The following is a 22,953-nucleotide window of genomic DNA, read 5'->3' as shown; positions in this document are numbered from 1 at the left end:
CATCATTGGAGGAAGCCAGGACACATACCTGAAGGCAAGAACTGACGCAGAGGCCATGGTGGAATGCTGATTACGGGCTTGGCTCAGGCTGCCTTCTTGTGGCACCAACCACAGTGAGCTTAGCCCTCCCATAGTTATCATTAATCAATAAAATTGACCATACGATTGACCACAGGCCAATCTGGTCAAGATATTTTCTCAACTGAAGTTCCATCTCTCCAACTCTGGCTTATGCCAGGTTGACATAAAGCTAACTGGCACAGTATCTTAATTTTTTTTTATCTCTAACATTAATTTAAAGCAATATCAGTAAGAACTGTTAGTATTGTGACTAAATACCTTTTAATTTTTTTTTTTTAAATTCAGCTACTTTGTTTTATCCATATGGATATTTTTGTTGGCTTGTATGTATGTACATTATGTATAAGTAGGCCTGGTGCCTGTAGAAGTCAGAAGAGGGCAGAAGATGCCTGGAACCAGAGTTGTGCATGACTGTGAGCTAAGATGTGGGTGCTAGGAACAAGACCCAGGTCCTCTGCAAGAGCAGTAAGTGTCCTGGACCACCAAGATATCTCTCAAGCCCCAAATGAAGACTTTCAGTGCTAGAATGTGTCAAGGTCACAGCAGGAATATAACCTGCCATATTACTGTAGAATGGCGGCCAGTAAAGACTATGGTGTCAAACCATGGTTTTAAAAAGCTCGGCATGCCTACATCTATAAAGTGCAAAAAGGAAGACTCCAGGGGAAAAAAAAAGAAAGCTCCATAACCCAAAGCCATCCTTAAAGGATGAGCGGAAAATGGTCTGCAGTGTTTCTATATAACTATGTTGAGACCCTTAAGTTGGAGCACCAGGGCCTTTAAAGAGTTGTCAAAATTTCTATCATGGATAAATCATTCCTTTCCAAAACTCAGCTGAGAAACAGGTTCTGAATGTGTATGGTTCAATCTATTAAAAGATTTATAAAAATCTTAAATATAAAAGAAATATAGACTCTTTACTTTCAGTCTACTCTACCACCTCCTCTTGCTTTATAAACATACGTTTTCACCAGTGATTTAACAACGGTCTGTCTAAAATGATATACTATTCATGCATAAGAAAGAGACATGGTAAGTAATTGTTACAACTTTCCTTCTTAATATCACATAGGTTTTTTGTAATTATAGTTCTGTATGTTTGTCAAGAAGGAGAGGAAAGAATGATACAAAAATCTCAAAGAAATTGCACCCTTTTTTTTTTACACTTGGTGTGTATTGCACGTGCGTGTGCATGTTTTCCCACATGTGTGCACACAAGCGTACATGGAAGCCTGTGGTTGACATCAGGAGTTATCCTGACCACACTTTCATCTTATTCCCTGAGGCAGGGGTCTCTGAGTCAAACCCAGAGCTCACTGATACAGTCAGTCTTGTTAACCAGCTCGATCCCGTCAGGTGGCCTGCCGTGCCCACCTCGCCTATACATGGCCTCTGGGGATCAAACTCTGGTCCTCACATTTGCACAGTAAGCACTTAACCACTGGGCCTAGTAATGGCATCTTTGCATCCAGATAAGAGGGCAGAAAGCAGGCAAGGGCTGGGCATTCACATGAGGCAGTTAAAGAAGGTAACCCCAAGTTGTCACTCCTCTTTTTGACTATTTTCAGCAATTGTTTCTATTGTAGTTCACTATGTAAAACCCAGCACTCCGTGCTGATCGCCGTAGAAGAGACCACTCTGCTGACCAAACCTCTTTCTTGTCCTTGCAGATACCCACTTCTCTTGCCTCTCCTGGAGCAGGAGTACGTGGCTAGGAAAGTTTTCGATGCTATTTTAGAGGACCAAGTCTACCTCCTGTTGCCCAAGTTTGCGTATTTTGCACTGTTTCTCAAACAGTAAGTTAATGAAGACCTAATTGGCCTTTGGGTTAATTGTGAACAAACTGATCATTGCTAGCTTCTTCTGTCTAGAAGGTTACTTCACTCTTATTTAAAACGATGGCAAAGAATTTTAGTATTACACAAGGGCAATTTATTTGGACTTTTGTGAACTATTGTCTTTGTTACTTCAGGTATTGATTAAAATTTACCCATTATTTAGGCCTCTTGAGAGCACACTGTATTTGTTCCCACACAAAATCAAATAGCACACAAATTCTAGGGGAGGCTTTGGAGAAGTTTTAAGGTTGATTTTTATTGTGTTGTTGTTGATGTTTGTGTGTGTTTCTTTATTCGTTTACTTGGGTTGTTTTTTTTTTTGAGATAATATTATGTTGCATATTCCAGGTTTTTAACCCTTTTGCTGCAGCTTCCTGTACGCAGTACCACATTCAGCTTTTTTTATTATTGTTTTTATGTATTTACTTTTTAATCAATTAATTTTGTTTGCATAATGCAGTTATACTTTTGCAAAAAAAAAGGACAAAAATTCTGAATGCTTCTGGGACAGTGCTGGTAATTTCTCCATTTCACTTCATGAAAGAGTTCTTACAACCTTCTTGAAGGCCAACACGATGAATTTTGGGGTATTTTTTGGGAGACTCTCAGAGGCTCATGTGTTAGCATGTAGGCAGATTCTTCTGTGTGTTACCCGTGGCCCCAATGGCTGCTCAGGAACCTTACCAGCATGCCACATCTGGAGTCTAGAGAGGAATAAGAATTCTTCAGGATTAAATGGAACTACTAAATTTTCACATCAGGACCTTCTTCTGCTCTGCTGTACGCACAAGATTCATTGTCTTTGTGAACAGTGCTTGGGATCAGAAGTGCTCAGGGTTTCAGATTTACTCAAATTTTGAATTAGTTTATACATAATAAGGTGTCTCAGGGGATAGAATCTGACTCTGAACAGGTAATCCGTGTGTTTCCTGCATACCTACAGACAACTTGAAGGTCAGCTGAAGAAGTGCTTTTATTGTGGCTTGTCGTGTGTCAGATGTGGAGTTTTCCTCTCATGGAAAGTTTTCCTCTCATGTTGGTGCTTTGAAAGCTCTAGAACCTGGAGCATGAGTATTGTGGTACCGGGAAACATAGCACATGCTTTACTCTTTATGCAGACTTGTTGCATTCTCTGTCCTTCCTTGGCAGTACTAGTTGCTTAGGAAAGCCGATGCTCCTCATCGTATGGCCCATCGCACTTGTCACTGACTTCTACTCCTTAACACACTGGATACCTGCCAGCCTGTGTGTCCTCTGAGGACACAACTTCTGAATGCTCTCCCGGTCTATGTTTGCATCCAGGACAGGCCGTGATAAAGAATAAGCACTCAAAAGTATTTACTCATTTGTGTCAGGCAGACCAGGGCTGACCCAAGCAGAAGTGACCTGAAGTACAGCATTATCCTTGATCTAAGCAACAGCACTCAGTCTCAGGTGCACATTAGAACCATCCTCACACTTAAAACTACTGTGTCATACATCATCTTCTTAATTGGTTATGATTTTATTCTAATTCTTGCTGTTGTTGTCTAGTAAATAAGTATATACTAAGTAAATAATGAGCCATCTGGTCTCTCCAAAGAGCCAGTGAGTGTAGCATGTGGAGAAACTGGGAGTTTTCAGAGCTTTAGGAATGATTCTAGGATGGAGGAAGGGCTGGCAGTATCCATCAGCAGCCATGATGTTGATGACCCTGAACTGCGATGTGACGGTACTCTCCCAGTCACCCCTGCACAATAAAGCTTGATCTTTCAGACCTTGTGTTATCTGCACTACTTGCAAAGTGTCCCTTCGGTGTCTTTAACAGTCTTAAAGGGTCATAACTTTTCTCTGCTTTTCCCTAGAATAATATCTCCAAAAATGATGATTGCCCTTGGCGAGTACCTTGGCGTGGACACCTGTATGAATTCGTTCACAGGGAGAAAGAAAGCAGAGGACCTGCAGACTGAAGCAGAAAGGAAAGAGCAATAACTCTGGCCTCAACCATGACAATCACACATAGAGATGAGCTGGTACACTGTTTGGAATCCCCCTAGTGGTTGCAGCATGTCACCCTACCTGGGACCACCCAGGCTTTAGAAAGGATGTAGCTTTCCTTCCCAGGAGACAGTTTGCACATAGCTCTTTCTCTTTCCCTTCTTCTCTCTCCTCAGTTTTTTTTCTCATACTGGTTCTCAATATACTGTCTAGGCTGGTCTTTCATAATCCTACTGCCTCCGCCTCTGAGGACTGGGTTGGTAGACATTTGTCATCTGTCTCACCTCATGCTGATATTTTTCTAAGCATTTATGTTATCTCTCCAGATTCCCATATAATTCTTCAGTTTGGTAAATAAGAATGTGGCAGTCTTTTCAGTGAACTCTGATCATATGAATCATGTATTTATTAAAAAATTAATGTAAATTGGCCCTAATCCCATTTTATAATAGAATATTATACTTCCAGGAAAGAGGCAATTATAAGTAATATGCTTGTAAATCAGTGTTAAGAACTGATAAATTTTCAATATTTGATCAAATATTCATAATAACTTTGTAGTTTAAAATGTTTACTTCACAAAAATTTTTTCAGTATCTGACCAAATATTCATATTAACATTGTAGTTTAAAATGCTTACTTCACAAAATGAGGACAGATTTGTATTGCTTATTAATCCCTACTGAGTTTAAGATGATCGTGTGAAGATTGTTAGTGTGACTCAAGCTGAACATGTTCATTGGATTAAAGAAATCTGTACCTTATCAGTTCTGTTTGCATCTCAATGTGTTCAGCAATTTTTCACTCTTTGACTTCTTAGGGAAAATAAACACTTTAGACCTTCTATTCTCTGCTGCAGTGAGATGGCAATTCCGGTGATCTCTAGGCTCCAGATGCTGCCTTAACTGTAATGGCCATATGCTGATCCCATTAACCTCGCTCACGTCCAAGGACTAGTGAAAGTGAGAACGGAAATCAACACTTCTATTTCATTCCAATTTGCCTTGTTAGTGGCAGATCTCATTCCTACCACCTATTCTCTTGCTGGAGACATGGTCGTTATATATTCATGAGACTAAAGCATAGTTTACCTTGAGGTAGAAAGAAGGGAGAGTTTGGCCTAATAGGAGAACAAAGAAGGACATCAGTAAGTAAGGCGATAAGATGTTTAACAGTTTTATGTGTAAAAACTGGACCTGTTTTGCTTTCTCTGTGGGCTCTAGGGAGCATCTATCTATGTATCCACCAGCTCAGCATATATTTACCAAGCACCTGCTATCTGCGGCACTACAGACAGGGAGATGAGTAAGATAAACACTAAATATAGGACAAGAGCTTTCTGGGTGCCTCTAACCACACAGAGACTTTGATTTGGTTTTGCTCTTTTCTAGGTCAATATTCTGGGTCAATATTGTAGCTTTACAGTATTTTTAAACTGCACAATCTATTCTCCTCTTTTTTTTTTGTATTGACATATTCTGGATAAAAAGTTAATAGGACCTTTATCTCTCTGCATGAGAATTACTTCCACCCCCTAATTCTACTCCCCTGATAAGCCAGTAAATATTATATATCATACGAGGATCCCTGGTTGCTAGTGTGAAACTGACAGGCGTGATAAATGGACATATGCTCCTAATAAGGGATGGCACCATACTCTGGACTTCCTGGGGCTAAAGGATTCTTTCTGCTCACTTGGAATTCAAAGGCTAAGTCCAGGGGACTATTGAGTCTATGATGGTGTAAGGCAGACATCACATGTGCTTCATTCCAAACCCTAGGGGAAAATGTGTCTGACCTCCGTGCTGACTTCTGCATGGACTATTGCTGGTCCTGGATCCTGGTCAGGGGAAGGATAGGCAGATGCAGGAGGAGGGCTGTCACTACCCAAATGTAGTAGCTCTCCTTCCACTCACTTACTCTTGATTTTACAAATGAGTGTTGGACTGAACATAAAAAGCTTCCATAAGCCACTGTTCTTTTCCTTCCTACTACGAAATGTCTTTAAGTATTCATAGTACAATGCCCATTGTAATCCATCCGGGATTGTTGGAGGATTCAATGAATAACACAATCCAAGGATGCTTCAACTGTGCACACACACATTTCTACGTGTGTGTGTGTGTGTGTGTGTGTGTGTACACACATGCAGGTGGGTGCACACAATGCACATGTACAGTAACACACATGCAGTGGATCTATACGCATCCTTCCAGGTGATTTAAACCATCTTGAGATTAGCATTAACACCTAACACAAAGCCTCATTAGCAGAATGCTCAGCGTGTGCTAAATTGAAATTTTCACCCTTTGTGCCTTTCTGGAATCTTTTTACCTGAATATTTTCTGTCTCAGGGCTCTTTCCATCCACACTTTTGAATAAGGAAGGCCAACTACTTCCTTATTCAAGCACCTACATGATGTTGTCCACAGTTTTACATTAGACCACGAAATCTAACAAATCCATCAACACTGAATTGAGTGGGCCTGAAACTTGGTCGCATGATTTCTTTCTAAAAACTTCTCCAAAAGTAACTGTACTCAAAACACGCCATGTGCTATCAGTCTAGGACAGCAGGGGTCTTTGGGGAATGGCAGTCATTAAAACATAAGGGCTTTTTTTTCTTTTTCTTTTTCTTTTTTTTTTCTTTTTTCTTTTCTTTTTTTTTTCTTTTTTTTTTTTAAAGAACACTGTAATTGGCAATTACCCTCATCCTCCAAAGAAATATCTTAACTCAATGTAATAAAAAAAAAAAAAAGAGTTATATACCCACTGGTGAGCCTACCAGGGTCCAAATGCACAATTCCAAGCCTGTGATCATGCAAATTACCCTGAATTAACCCTACTAAGTCACAAAACAAAATGATATGGTATGAATGTAAAAAAAGGAGAAGGTAGACAGGGATGGAAGGGAGATCAAAGAAAGTGGATGAGAGTAATCAAAGAGAGAGACCTATGTAGGAAAGGCAGCATGGAGAGAGGTGGAGGTGGAGACCGGACCTGGGGAGAGTGGGTTGGGAGGGCAGAGGGCCTGCAAAGAGAAGAGAATCCGTGGGTGGGAGACATCTCTGTGACAAGCTGGAGACCTACAACACAGTAGGCTCCTGGGAGGACATGGAGGTTACTCTAGCTGAGACTCCTAGTAGCAGAGGTCATAGAGACTGACAATGCTACCCTCTAAGTAGACAGGACTCCTGGTGGAAGGAGGATAAGACCAACTCATCCACAAAAACTTCAACCCAAAATTTACCCTGCCTACAAGATGTGCAAGGATAAAGATAGAGCAGAGATTGAGGGAATGTCCAAGCAATGTCTGGCCCAACCTGAGACCCACCTCATGGGAGAGAGCCAACTCCTGACACTGTTGACATATATTTTGCTATGCTTGTAGACAGGAGCCTAGTAGAGCCATCCTCTGAGAGGCTCCACTCATCAGGAGATCAAAACAGATGCTGAGAATCACAGCCAAACATTGAGTAGATCACAGAGAGGCTTACGGAAGAGTGGGGGTAAGGGTAGAAGGGAGGGAACAGAAGCTTCACAAGAAGACCAACAGAGCCAACTAACCAGGGCCCAGGAGACTGGGCTTCATGGAGACTGAAGCACCAACCAAGGACCGTGCATGCGCTAGACCATTTTCCAGTTGTCCTCTCCTCTCCCCAAATCCTGCAAAGTTATCCCAGACTCTGTTTTCTTTTCCAAACCAAACTCTGTCAGGCCAAGTACATTTGGTGATTTCATAAATACTGTTTCTCCCAGACTCTCAGTAAAGATGGTTGCGAGGACACTAACTCACTCCTGCTATTCAGAATTCCAGGGTCAGACCAGTCCAGGTGACAGGTCACTCACTGTCTTTGATTCCTGGAAAACTCCTTTAAAAGTCGAAATAGCCTTTAATCTTGGGCAGCTGTCATTATTAGGAAGTTATTTTTAATGTAAAGCCAAATCTTTTTTCCAGTATTAAGAAAAGGCTTATTTTTCAAAACCCTTGGGAGATGCTAGTACAGTGACTAGCCCTGCCTGAATCCAGGAGTAGATGGGGCCAGCACTCCTCCCTCTTGCCCTTAGGTGTACTGGACAATTCCTGGAGAAAGTGTGGAAGGAAAATGCACTGAACAGCTGGAGAGGAAAGGAGCTTCCAATGGGAAGACAAGGCATCCAGTGGGTGTTGATGGCACAGAGATCTCTCATTCATTCCTAGCAGTCTTGGAGCCCAAGAAGACCCATGTGCTTTGAGAGAAGCAACTAAAATAAAGCACAAAGTATGGCTCAAAGGTGGCATCCCATCCCGCTCCCCCCCCCAAAAAAAAAGTAGTTGCCCAATGAAGGCCCTAGGTACTGGGCATGGTGGCACCAGCCTGTGATCCCAGTACTGAACTGGGGATCGCAACTGCCAGGGCAGTCTTGGCTATACAGTAAGATCCCATCAGGAAGGTGGAGGGGCCCAACAGGAGGGAGGCAAACTAGAGGCAAATCAAAGAAAAGTTAAAGAAAGAAAGCCCAGACTGTATGAGTTTCTCCAAATGAAAAGAATGTTGCCTTCGGCAAGCTCCACAGTGTCAGGAGTGGAGGTGAGGAGAGGGTTTCTGGGACACTGTGGTCTCCTATTAGCGTCAAGGCACCCCAATAGAATAGAACTAGCAGTCAGGGAGAACAGTCATGCAAAGGGCCCTCTATTTGAAAACCAGAATGAAAAATTATCATAAGGTAAAAACAGGTGCAGAGAGAAAGGGCGGGGTGCGGGGGGGCAGAGAATTACTTTTAAAGCACACTAGGATTACTCTAATACATGAGTGAGAACCAGACACAGGTGATTAGAACAAATTTAAAAAGAAATACGGTTTTTTAAAATAACATTTTATTTTTTTTATTAATTTATTCTTGTTACATCTCAATGGTTATCCCATCCCTTGTATCCTCCCATTCCTCCCTCCCTCCCATTTTCCCCTTATTCCCCTCTCCTATGACTGTTCCTGAGGGGGATTACCTCCCCCTGTATATGCTCATAGGGTATCAAGTCTCTTCTTGGTAACCTGCTGTCCTTCCTCTGAGTGCCACCAGGTCTCCCCCTCCAGGGGACATGGTCAAAGGTGAGGCACCAGAGTATGTGAGAAAGTCATGTCCCACTCTCCACTCTACTGTGGAGAATGTTCTGACCATTGGCTAGATCTGGGTAGGGGTTTAAAGTTTTACAGTTTTATAATCTTATATAATACAATGATTACGAATAGAAAATCTTGAGTAATGTTAGGAATTTTCTGTTTCACATTTTTTGCAGATTCATTTCTAAGAACATACATAATAAATTGCTCTTTCAATGGCTCTGAAAAGAACATTTCTGGCCAGGCATGATGGCACATGCCTTTAATCCTAGCACTTGGGAGGCAGAGGCAGGTGGATCTCTGTGAGTTCAAGACCAGCCTGATCTACAAAGTGAGTCTAGGACAACCAAGGCTACACAGAGAAACCCTGTCTCAAAAAAAAAAAAAAGAAAAGAAAAGAAAAGAAAGAAAGAAAAGAAAAGAGAAGAAAAGAACATTTCTGTTGACACGATTGTCAAGAATGTATCCCAGGCTATGACAATATTAATATATATTCCTAATCATTTTTTAATTTGAGTACATTTATACTGAGTATACAGTGGGAACAACTTTTCTGGAAATGTTAGGTCTGCATACATGAGCTGCATGGTATGCATTTATTGTATGTAGTGAACATGAGTTTCCTGGCATGAGAGTTTCCTCTGAGTTTTCCTGTGACTGCTGAACGGTGGGTTGATAACTGAAAGTGACTTTGTGATGTTTTTAACTTAAATGCCTCCTCATGCATTTTACAATGTCTTCAATTATAAAGGAAGAGCTGCTTTGAAGGTCTTCCTCACTTTGCAGTGGTTCATGCCAAGCCTCAAATTAAAATAGTGATTTTTGTGGCCAATGCAGAGTTCATCACACTCAGTTTCTATTTCTAAGCCTGCATGTGTTGCTTTAAAATAAAGTTGCCAGGTACAGAATTGGGAATTATGTCTTCGAATAATCCTGATAACATTTTGACATACCTTATTAAAATGTCCAGACATAAACTTTTACTTTGTGATGATTTATAGCAAAGGTCTACTGCCTAAGAGCTGAAAAAAAAATCCTTTTGTGCCTCAGGCAAAAGGTAATATTAGTGTGATTGCTTCATGGACAGACTCTAGATGTAAGCAGCAAGTTTGCCACACAGGCCTTGGTGCCACCCCAATGAGAAGCACTCTCTCTCTCTCCTACAGGAGGAGCCATTGCCAGCATAAATTATGCTCCTGTTGACACTGGGGCACTCCAGTCTTAAATGATCAGACCAGAAGTGGCCTTGGGTCCAGTGGCACCCCAAACTTTCCCAAGCGTCCATGCTGCCATGTGTTATTTCCCCCTATGCCCATAAGCCAAGCCCTCCTTTGACAATTTGCAAGGGTCGCCACTCGTGTGCATGTTAGCCCCTGGAACACATCTGCAATCCTTTGCCAGATCCATTGCCTCACTGAGTTCACTTAGAGCACACAAGTGAGGAATGTAAGACAGTGAAGGCTGGACTTTTCTGAGCACCAGAACTTGTGTAGCCTCAAAGCAAGCCTTGTCCTCAAATGTCATATGTCAGGCCAGATTTTCTTTAAGGAAGTTTAAATGATGGAGTCAAATTCCCAGCTTAGGAGTTTGGTGATCTACATCAAAGCTACTGAGCCTCTGGGTTTTTACCTAAAAAGTGAGTTATATCACAATTGAAAGGGCTCTACTACAATTTATATTAAAAAGCATCTGACACGTTGTAAACGCCAAGTAAATTATAGCTCTTGATACTTAAAAGAGGTAGGAGCATCATAAATAACCCTGTTTGAAATGCAATCAATACCAGTGATTTCTAAATATAACCCTGAGCAAGTAATTATAGTCCTTCAGGATCCTTGTCCGTAACGAAACTTATGAATTAATACATATAAAGAACTCAGATAAGTGCCTGGTACATATTAAACAGTAAGTGTTTATAGGCATATTTTCATTATCATAGTTTATTCCTAGCAACCACTAAAATAGGCTGCACAGATGAGCAAACCGGGCTTTTAGAGATCCAACAAGCATTTACTCAATATCACACTGACAGGAATGGGTAGAGCACATAAAATACAAGACAAGCCAGTTTCCCTCCAGATCAGGGCAGAATCCTGGAGGCAGAACTGATGCAGATGCCGCAAAGGGGTGCTGCTTGCTGGCTAGCTTCACAGGGCTTGCTAAGACTGTTTTATTATGAAAGGAAAGACCACCAGCCCAGGGATAGCACTACCCACCATGGGCTGCGCCCTCCCCCACCCCCCCATTGATCACTAATTAAGAAAATGCCTTACAGCTGGTTCTCATGGAGTTCCTCAACAAGGCTCCTTCCTTTCTGCTGGCTCTAGCTTGTGTCAAGTTGTCACACAAAACCAGCCAGTACAAGTACCAACCAACTATAAGCTACAAGCTCTGAAACTGTATGTCATAATAAACTTTCCCTCTGTTATTGAATACCTCACGTATTTTGTCACAGTGCTAGAGAGCTGACTGAGACATCTTCCATTTCTGGGACTGTCCTGCTCAGGAGAGCAAATGTTTTAGAGGCCAGGTTGGATTCCAGACTCACTCAGGAGAGCCGCATGGGTAAGGACAGAGGAAGCAATGGTGGACTTCACAACACAGGACAGAAGTCCCCTCCAGGCAGGGGGTAGGTGGGGCAAGTGTGCTTGCTCCCACTGCATTGAGTGGACCTCCTCACATACCAAACCTGTGTTAATACTGCCATCTTCAGATTGGGATTGAAATGGTATGTGCCAAAATCATGCATTTTATCACACGAAAGCTCTCTGAATCAATCTATTCTTTTTTTTTTTACTTGAAAGAAGTATTTATATAAGAATATTGTATTAATTTTATCACAATCAAGAGAGAAAATAAGTAACATAAAAGTAACCAAATGTAGAAATCTAGAAACTTTAAAAACTATGCAGCCATGGGGAAAAAGTAACCTTTCTGTGACTATATTATAGTTTTCTAGCAAAAACATGGCATGGAGTATCTTAGTAGCACTGAAGTCACTTTGTTGTGTCATAAAAATACTTACAGAAAATGTGTGATGAACACATTTAGTTAGGATGCTCTTCTACAATTTTTGCTCACTATTGCCAAAATCTTTTTATAATTTAAAGATAAGATGCTATGCTATTTATTACACATTTTTTTCCTCTTTAAAATTTTATTAATTTAATCAGATGACAACTCAATTGTTATCCCATCACTTGTATCCTCTCATGCCTCCCTCCCTCCCACTTTTACCCTATTCCCTTCCCCTAGGTCTATGACCGAGGGGGACCTCCTCCCCCACTATGTGGTCATAGGCTATTAAATCTCATCTTGGTAGCCTGCTTAGTCTTACTTTGAGTGCCACCGACCCACAGGCCTCCCATCAAAGGGAGGTGGTCAAATATGGAGCACCAGAGTTCATGTCAAAGTCAGTCCCCACTCTCCACATAACTGTGGAGAATGTCTTGTCCATTGGGTAGATCAGAGTAGGGGTTCGATGTTTACTATTGTATTGCCCAGGCCTTAAGGTCAACAATTAACAAATGGCACCTCATGAGGCTGACAAGCTTCTGTAAGGCAAGAGACACTGTCAACAGAACAAAGAAAAAGCCTACAGACTGGGAAAATATCTTCACCAACCCTACATCTGACAAAGGTCTAATATCCAAAATATATAAAGAACTCAAGAAATTAAACACCACCAAACCAAATAACCCAATTGAGAAATGGGGCTCAGAACTAAACAGAGAATTGTCAACAGAGGAATATTGAATGGCTGAGAAACACTTAAATAAATGTTCAATGTCTAGTCATCAGAGAAATGCAAACCAAAACGACTGTGAGATTCCATCTTACACCCATTAGAATGGCTAAGATAAAAAATTCAAGTGACACCACATGCTGTCAAGGATGTGGAGAAAGAGAAACACTCCTTCATTGCTGGTGGGAATGCAAACTTGTACAACCACTTTGGAAATCTATCTGGCACTTTCTCAGAAAACTGGGAATAGGTCTTCCTCAAGACCCAGCTATTCCACTCCTTGGAATATACCCAGAAAATGCTCCACCACACAAGGACCTATGCTCAACCGTGTTCATAGCAGCCTTATTCATAATAGCCAGAACCTGGAAACAGCCTAAATGCCCCTCAGTTGAAGAATGGATAAAGAAACTGTGGTACATTTACACTATGGAATACTACTCAGCTGTTAAAAACAAGGAAATCCCAAAATTTGTGGACAAATGGATGATGGGACTTGAGATGACCATAATGAGTGAGTTAACCCAGAAGTGGAAAGACTCACATGGTATATACTCACTTATAATTGGGCACTAGCCCAAAAGGCATGTCCCACAAAAGTCTTCACTTACCAGAAGATTGGGATAGATGTGAGGACGTCCAACTGAGACTCTAGGTAAGAGAAATATAGGAGATGGAGAAATAGAAGGATTCAGAGAGTCCTAGAAACCTACAAGAAGAACATCATGATGTGTGGTTCGGGGCCCAGGGTGGTCTGTTCAAACTATTGCCCTAACCAAGGACAATACAATCTATTCTTAAGAACATAAATCTGCTGTCAAATTTTAAGGGATTGGTCTAAAATTAAAGGGATTGCCTATCTTCGTCTTGTAGATCCCCAGAACTGCAGACCTCCCCCAGGAACCAGGCAAGAAGACTGAAGGACTGGGGTGCCACAAGTAGATATCTGGGCTCCCCTGGCCTAAGGGGAGGAACACTGTTAGTATTAGCCACGGGTCCTGTGTCCCTCTGCTTAAAGCTCTGTCGACTCTGCTTGGCTTTGCTCTGGAACTCAGCAGTCTGGGAGCTTGGGCTACAAAAAGCCCTCAGGGAACAGTCAAAGTCTCAGTCAGATGCCAGCTTCCCATGGGGCTGGCATTATCTCAAGCCCTGGTTCTAACCCACCTGAAAGGGAAGATGGTGCAAGCAACATAGATCAGGTGAAAGTGTGTTACATAAAAGCCCTGCACACAATTGCACATGCCCCACAGAGGTTGCATCAGCCAGAAGTTCGGCAGATAAGCTTCAATCTCTGACCAGTTGGATCCTTACCAAAAAGAAAAAAAAAATCTCATTGACCTGAAGTAGCCATGTGCTTGTGGCTAAGACTATGTATTCAAACTGGTCATTTTTCAGCTGAGTACTCCTAGTGGCCCAAAGACCCCATGTTGTCTATGTACACTTAGGCTATATATCCTGACTGTTTTTTTTTTTCCTGAATATGACCACCAGCATCAGCAGGAAAAATGATAGCTAAAACAGACTATGGTATGACTCAGTGGTAGACCACAGAGCATGGAGGAAGCCCTGACACAATTCTCAATATAAACTTAATAGGAATTAAAATAAATGCTTTGGTGGCTGGATAAATGGCTTGATGGCTGAGAACTTTTACCGCTCTGCTAGAAGATACAATTTTTGTTCCTAACACTCATGTTTTGTGCCCCACAACCTCCTCTATCCCTAACTCTGGGAGTTCCAATGCAGTGCAGTTTTCTGATACATACATGTGGCACACACACAGACACACACACATACACACATATACACATAAACAAAAGTAAATCTTTAAAAAAATTTCTTTGGACACAAGTAGTCTTTTTTTTAAAGTGAAGTTTTATTGAAATATAACTAACTTTTAGAAAAAGCCATGTGTAGTCACCAAGTGGGCTTTACATACTCAACGCAGCTGGGTAGCCAACACTCATGCCCAGCTGAGGACCACAGAGAAGTCAAAAGCAAAACAAAACAAAACTTCTTTTATCTTCTCTCATCCACGATTACTGAAAGGTAACACTGGTCCTTATTTTCATCACACAGATTTCTATCCGTCCTTTGAACTTCATGGACATGAAATTGCACAGTATTTATTTCAATGGGTCACTTTGTCCAATATTGTGTCTATAAAAATCATCCGCAGATTGTATGTAGTAGGAGCGCGTTCCTTTTCACTGCCGCTGGCGTGGGTGAAATTCCACCACAGGAATCCAGCGCATCTGTCTGGTGTTAGATCCAAGCTGACTTCTTACTGGCGTTATTAAGATGACTACTTGGTACAGGTCATCTAACGGAGGCAAAAAGTCACCTCTCCTCAACTGGGTAGCTAGAATGCCTTTCTGATTTCTTCCCATATTTTCTAAATAAAAATCAGATTGTGAAGTTTTTTTCTGGGCCAGTGAGAGATGAATTAGCCAGTGACAAGCACCTACCACACAGCTTGACAACCTGAGGTCATGTTCCAGAGGCCACAATGAAAGGGAAGCCCTGAAGTTGCCCTCTGACCTCCAGGTGTGCACTGCAGTACACGCGTGCCCACGTGCTCACAATCATAAATGTAAAAGGTTGTAGGTTTCACAGATTAAGAACTAGAAATCCCAAAATTATTACTAAAATGAACAAGTGTGATAAAATATTAAAATAATAATTATGAAAATAAAAAGACAAACATTAAAAGAAGACAAATGGAATATGCCAACTGAAAGTCAAAGTTGACTACCCCAAAAAATGATTTATGTATCACCTCACATGTTTTTAATTTGACCTCTACAACTTTTAACGTCGTAATTATAACTGAAAGGTATGCATTCAATATGATGTAGGTGCCATAGACTTTATGAATAATTTACTTTATAATTTTCAAGCTATGCATTTAGTCCACTTACCTGGTGTCAGTAGCGTGACACAAAGGACAATGCCAGCCTTCAGTGCTGTAGTGGGTTGAATGAAAATGTCCTCCATTGAGTCATTGATTCCAGTACTTGGTCGCCAGGGAATGGCACTATTTGAAAGAATTGGGAAGTGTGGCTTTGTTAGAGGAATTGTGTCACTGGGGTGGCTTTGAGGTCTCAAAAAGCCTATTCTAAGCCCAGAGTCTTTTCTTCCAGGTGACACTGATCCAACTGTAGAACTCCCGGCTACCTCTCCAGCGCCATGTCTGCCTGCTCTCCAAAATGTTTCCCACCATGATGAGAATAGACTAAAACCTCTGAAACTGTAATTAGCCCCAATTAAATGCTTTTCCCTCCTTCTGAATAAGAATTGCTACGGGCTTGGTGTCTCCTCCCAGCAGTAGAACAGTGACTAACACATGTGTCAAGCCAATGCACAGAATAATCACACACTTAAACTATTCCAAACTTCCCTCACCTTCCTGCTCTGAAGATAACTGATAAAGCATTAAGAATTATAGAGAAAACTTGTGGCAGAGAGGATTTATGTCTGTCAGTTGCCGAGGCTAGGGGGGTTGGGAGCATGGTATAGCAGCGGTGTCTGAAGTACCTGGACATTGGAGAGAAGTGACAAAGCATGAAAACCATGCGTCTTCATGTATTTTCTACTGCCTTAACAGACTTAGACTAGAAGCAACACAGAGAGAAGGAATCTATTTCTAACAATCCCAGAGGCTGGGAAATTCAGACAGCAGCCTTCTTGCTGCACCCTACTTCCGTGTCCGGCATCAGTCTCTTCCTCCCCAGGATCCACTTGGAAGAGAAGATGCAATGCCCCTGTTAGCATTTTACACAGCAGATATCTGGTTCTGCTCTTGCTGAGTTCTTCCTCAGAAGTTTCCTGGATTGCGGAATTCTCCAAGAGTCATTCACAAGTCAAGTCAAGTAGAGTGAGGTTAACTATAAAAACAGGTATGACAGTAGAACTACATAGAAGATGGGTGACTTCAGGCCTTTCTTGGCCAAACTGTTTGAAGGCGCATGCCTTTTTAAAGACCTGGGAACCAATTGTCTTAAATTCCTTTAACTCTCTTACCCATACCCTATAATCCTTAGCTATCTCCATGTGTGTCCTGAAGTAAGCCAATAGCAAAAACAGCTGCCATCTCTGTGTGCCCTGCTTGGAGACTTCCAGGACAATGTTTGTGTTACTGAAAACATCAAACGTGTTTGGAAAGGATAAATGACTGATGGCATCTATTTGTAGTTGTCTGGATGGCTACATGTTGGGAGAAACTCTTCCAGTATTAGATCTGAAAATTATATATATTTCAAGCCTTCAATATAATGGGCTGAACCTTTGGGAAGATAAGTTAACAAAGGAAAACCCCTGAGAGTCAAGTCCAACAAAAGCCAGTGCTTGTCAGGGCGTGATGGGGGAGGGATACGGCAATGCCAGATGTGTCTCCACACACCGTCTGCCACGGCTTCAGAATACCACACCCCTGGTAAAATACCAAGAGAATAAGTTTCTTTCTTTCAGGTCTGATGACTGGGAAGTCCCCAGCATCCAGGGAGGCAATTTTAGCATAGTATCTCATCATGGTGGGACTTCATGGGAGAAGAAACTCAGGGGCTGTGTGTTCAAGTCTTGTCCTTTGAGTAAGCCATTGTTCCTGTAACAGGGACCCCTACCATATAAGTTCAAAGTACCTCCTCCAAGTATCATCAACACCTGAATTAACCTTTTCAGTGCATGAACGTCTAAGGACACGTCCAACTCCTAGCAGCCTATAAAATGAAAGAGAATAGATGCTTGAAAGCACCTATAGGAAATGAGACCTCTGAGAAGTTCACACTGTCAGAGGGTTGAATAGTAAAAATGGCAATGCTGGGGATGGCCCTAGAGAGAGACACACCAAAAAAGATCTGTTCATCTCAGATAGAAGTTGTGAAAAATGGGAAAAGCAATTCTTGGAGTTATCACATGTGTTTAATGTTTGACTCTTTTGCACCAATTTTATTTCTACTATCCAATAAATTTTAAGCCAATACGTGGTATAAAATGTCTGCAACAGAACTTATTGGTGAAGGTATTAACACAGAGCTGCACAACACATTAATCCTCAGGCTATGTGCCTAAAACGCACGGGCGTTTTATTTTATTTTTTAAATTTTATTTTATTAATTTATTCATACTACATCTCAATGATTATCCCCTTCCTTGTATCCTCCCATTCCTCCCTCCCTCCCATTTTCCCGTTACTCCCCTCCCCTATGACTGTGACTGAGGGGGACCTCCTCCCCCTGTATATGCTCATAGGGTATCAAGTCTCTTCTTGGTAGCCTGCTATCCTTCCTCTGAGTGCCACCAGGTCTCCCCATTCAGGGGATGTGGTCAAATATGAGGTACCAGAGTACGTGTGAAAGTCACATGGAGAGACTGTGGAGAACGTCCTGTCCATTGGCTAGATCTGGGTAGGGGTTTAAAGTTTACGGCCTGTATTGTCCTTGGCTGGTGCCATAGTTTGAGACAGACTAACTGAATGGATGCATAAACAAGATCCAACATTCTTCTGCATTCAAGAAACACATCTCACCCATAACGATAGGCATTACCTCAGGGTAAAAGGTTGGAAAAAATATTCCAAGCAAATGGTCACAAGAAGCAAGCAGGCGTAGCCATTTTAATATTGAACAAAATAGACTTTCAACCAAAATTAATCAAAAGGGATGAGGAAGGACACTTCATACTCATCAAAGGTAAAGTCAACCAAGATGACATCACAATTCTCAACATCTATGCTCTCAATACAAGGGCATTTTAATTACAGTGCAATAAAACCAAGAAAGACAGACAGAGGGACAGAGCCTGGCTTGCTTCTCCCTGCCCACCCCCCATCACATTTTCACTAATAATTCTTTCCCTACCCAATATAAACCACTAATATCCTTTGATGGTTGTATTTCTACTGATTAAAGAATCCAAAGGGAAAAGAAATCTCAAAAAAAGAAAGGAAAAACAAAGAGGAGGGGGAAACTGGGCCATGGGACTCTGCTTTGTGTGAATTATCTTCCAACGTGGTGATTTAAACACAGCAATCTAGGTCAAATCCACATAAATTCATTACTGTGCCATTCACGCTGCAATTACTCAGGGGGAAAATTGTTAGCAGTGATAATGATCTCGAAATAAATAAAAGAGCAAGAACCAACATCCAACAATGCGTCCTTTTGTGTTGGCGTGAGGTGGAATGAATGTTTGGCTTCCTGCCCAGTCATCCTGACAAACGCAGTTCATAGGGAAGTCCAGTCATGTGCCCGTTCGTATCTCCACCTTCCTCTAGTCTCGGCTTTCTGAAATGTCTGCATCTCTTTGCTCCGCACTGACTTTCTCCCAATAAGGTGACAGGACAAACACCCTCCACCCACTCAGCCCTTGATGACTCACACTTACTGTTTGTCCCACTCTTACACAGGCCAGGTGTCACTGTTTCTCACTCCTGATCCAGCCAGCAGAAATCTCCTCTTGTCCTACCACAAGCAGAATAGATGGGTTTTTTTTTTTTTACTAACCAGTTCTCAGAAAGTTTTTTTATTATCCCCTTCTTCCTGTACAATGTATTTTGATAAGATGGATGCATTTTTAACATGTCAGCTGGGAACTATATCCCTTTCACTATTTTATTAAGTATTTCCCCCCCCAAAAAAAGATCAGTTATTAAAATGACTCTTTTTAAATAGAATATTCACATGTTTAATTCATTATTGTTTTTAGTTCCACAGACTAATGGCTTTTTTAAAAATATCAAACATCACAGAAGCAAATATGAAAACCTGGTACGCGACCATCCATTCTCCCCACTCAATCTGTTCCTCTCCAGGAAATCACCATGAGAAATGTAAAGAATCCTTCTGGAAGTAATGACCTGTGCATCACCACGCTTATTAAAATATCAGCAAGGGGGCATGGGCACAAACACTGTGACTGTGGAATGACATTTTTTTTTTTTTTGGTAACTATTTTCTAGAGATTTCTCTCCCTGCCTGTAAGAGTAGAGTCAGCCTCAAAGTTCTGTTACCTGACTACACCATAGTCAGTGAAGCTGACATGTCTAAGTGGTTTCTAGTTTGTTTGCTTTTAGGGAAAATTATTTATGTCCAGCAGTTTATTCCAACATGTGAATTAACAGTCAACAGACATAAGTACTATTGAACTTCCCCACACACACACACACTAAAGGACACACCAGATTATACCTCCTCCCATCTAATGGCTTAATACACGAATATTGATAGCTGGGGGGCGGGAACAGGTATGCTTTCAATTGACATTTTCTGAAAACCACTGAAATTTAGCACCTTTGGGGAGGGGGCTTTCCACTGTTTCTGTTTGCCTGGGAATTGCCTGTCATTTCTCTATCCACTTTTCTTAGGTTTTTTTTTTTTTCTGGTTTTTTTGGTTTTTTTTTTCCCCGAACTGGTCTATGGAAACACTGTTAGTGTAACTAATTACCTGAGATCATTTTCTCCTAGTCTGCTATTACTTTTCTTATTTTCTCCCTGTAGAGAAGTTTGCATTGTTTAGGTATTTACATACGTTTTGTTTGTTTTGTTTGTTTGTTTGTTTGTTTGTTTTGTCCTTCCTAGCCCCCAGTTATAAAACAGTCTCTTCCATTTCACTACAGTACTCTGCTAGCTGTGGTCACACTGGCATTCTTGAGTCTGCCTCTGTGCCCCGTGTCCCACTTCCACTTTGTGTGCTTCTCATTGAATCTGGCTCTTCAAGGTTCTGTGGGAAAGGATGAGTCATCTCCCCAATGCCTTCAGGGTGTGATTCAGCTCTTGGTATCTTTTGCTTGGTTTCTGGAAATGGGATCAATTAGTTGCCAGTCTCCAGAAAGCCCTTCCTGGGACACCCTCCCCCCACCTTTTTAAACAGAGCACTTCTATATATTTAAGCATATTTTGTGTCTTTTCTTTCATTTCAATAGAGAGAAAAGAGGATCTAAATGCATATGTGCACTTTACCATCTGAATAGAGAATACCTGCATGGTTTTATTATGAAATAAAAATATATGCAAATGGAACCCTTAAAGAATGCAAACAAAAGCCTAGGGAACAGTAAAAATCAATCAAAATGTCATTGCTTCAATAAATAGAGGTACTAAGCTTGGTGAATCATTTGCAGTTGCTTTAATGCCTATAAGTGAATTTTTCATTAAGCATTTGGTCATAGCAAATACTTTATTTTTTATTATGTTTATAAAATTTATATTTTGTAAAGCTACTTTCTATAGCCTTGAAAACCTTGACTTTACAGAACCATTGAGAGACTACCCCATTTGCACATAATTCTTAGAAATGAATCATCAAAGATTCTCTTTACTATGGTTATTTCCTGAGTAGGCAATAGATCCCGTGGTTCAATGCAAAAATCCTTCCCCATCTCTGATTCCCTGTGATCCACTTTCTCTTTGGAGAAACAGTAGATAATACCTTGGAGAGAACTGGGTTAGAGAGCATATGCCTTTCAGGTCTTAATTTTTGGTTTTGGTGTGTTTTGTTGTTGTTGTTTTTTTGTTTTTTGTTTTTGACTGTGTGTGTGTGTGTGTGTGTGTGTGTGTGTGTGTGTGTGTGTGTGTTTGAGAATTATATAACTGACACCATATTCCAATATGAACATACTCTCTTGCAAAATATTTGTCAGTTTAAAGGGAAATTATCCTTTAAATGCATATCTATACAATCCAAAAAACGTAGATTGTGCTGGGATCATGTTCTCAGATGTCAATTAGTCCATGAAATGTTTCCTGTCATAAACTGTCCATTTCTTTCCCTCACAGGGGGACTCTATTCAGGAGCCCTCTTGTAGCTTTCAGAGCAGCAGCCAAGCCTCTGACCCTCTGAAGTCAATGTAGAACCTTCACCACAATTCCGACTGCTCTTGAAATGCACACACATTGCCCACACCCATATTTTGTAGAGATGAAATTTCTAATAGTCCTCCATTTTTTTCATGAGTTCTGTCCCAATTGTCTGGCCAGAAAGAAGGATGAAATTGATGGAAGGCTGGTGTTTTCCAGCATCCATCCATCTGAGCTCAAAGATGGGCTGGGTGTGCTAGGCCCATCAGCCAGCTCCTCTCCAAGCCTCAGTCCACCACCATGCCTAGGTGCTGCTCACCTGTCCACCCTGGCCTCTTCTCCCTTTGCAGCACCTCCAGGTCTCTACAGCCCAGCCACTTCTCTCCAGGCTGCCTGGCTGCCCTCAGATAGACCCTGAGTTCATTTGAGATGATTCCTCGATAAACAATCATTAATGGGCTCCCACTCCACATACCCTCAGGTGAAGATAGCTAACCTAACACCAATGCCCACAATCTGTCCACACAGCTACCCAAACCTTTCCAAGGCCTTGCCAGGAAACTTCTAAGCAATGAAAATGGAGCGAAGACTTTCCCTGTCCCTGATTTTCCAGGCTTTTTCTTCCTGCCCAAGCTTGTCCCAGATAAAGCCTGTCTAAGGCTTCACTCCTCTGGGCCTTACCCACTTGCTCTGACCCTTCCAGCTCTGCAGACTTACATCCAGACTCAAGCTGGTTCTTGCTCCCAGTATTTCCTGTTTGGTGTGGTACCACCCATCATAGGCATTTTGGTGGTGAGATACATCAGATCACTCACTAATTTTACTAACTTAGCTTGTTTGCTTAGCTGTGTTCTATTGGGCGGGGGGTTCTTTGTACACAAGCAATATCATGTACAAAGCAACACAAGCAATGTTAAAGAAATAGGTCATAGTACTCCAATGACACTTACTCTATTTTTTATTTCTCAACCTCATCTTGTTAAAACAAACTTTCTCTCCCTTGGCCACCGGCCAGAGCCACAGGCACTCTGGCCACCGCCCACCCACCTCTTGGCAAGTCCCAAGCTCACACCCACATTCCTTACAGATACCTGAGACTTTGGGTCCCAAGTGGCAGAATCAGACAGTGTTGAAGAACCATACATGCGTGCCCTGAGCTGCAGATTGCTTGGGCACACAACCTGGTCTATAAACCCTGTGAAACCTTGGCTGTGCTTGCAAACACACCTAGTGTTGGGAAATCTCTTAGTGGTGACTCTGTCCTTTACACCTGAGAAATTCTGTTTTAACAATCTTTTATCCAGGCCGGGCATGGGAATTTTTTAAAGGGATGGGCAATACTGGGGCAAGCATCCAGTCTCTGCTATCCAGTTACCACCTTCTGCAGGAAAGGCCACAAGCACCGAGAGGCCCCA

General features: G+C 41.6%; 1 protein-coding gene across 2 annotated transcripts in view; it reads left to right on the top strand.

Annotated features, from left to right (window-relative positions):
• LOC311598597 (short-chain dehydrogenase/reductase family 16C member 6) overlaps positions 1–9,825 on the top strand; it is a 39,876-nt gene extending 30,051 nt beyond the window's left edge. The window contains exons 6-8 of one of the 2 annotated variants that reach the window (XM_084783805.1): positions 1,752–1,877; positions 3,764–3,931; positions 9,175–9,825. In XM_084783805.1, coding sequence (XP_084639931.1) covers positions 1,752–1,877; positions 3,764–3,890 — 253 coding nt within the window. In that variant the 3' untranslated portion in view covers positions 3,891–3,931; positions 9,175–9,825. Of the gene's footprint in view, positions 1–1,751; positions 1,878–3,763; positions 4,661–9,174 lie in introns of those variants that run through there. The other variant, XM_084783804.1, reaches the window with a different exon arrangement.
• The last annotated feature ends 13,128 nt before the right edge of the window (positions 9,826–22,953 follow it).

The sequence above is a fragment of the Acomys minous genome (assembly GCF_964271855.1).
Source record: "Acomys minous genome assembly, chromosome: 1".
Taxonomy (NCBI): domain Eukaryota; kingdom Metazoa; phylum Chordata; class Mammalia; order Rodentia; family Muridae; genus Acomys; species Acomys minous.
This window is presented reverse-complemented; position numbering and strand designations above follow the sequence as displayed.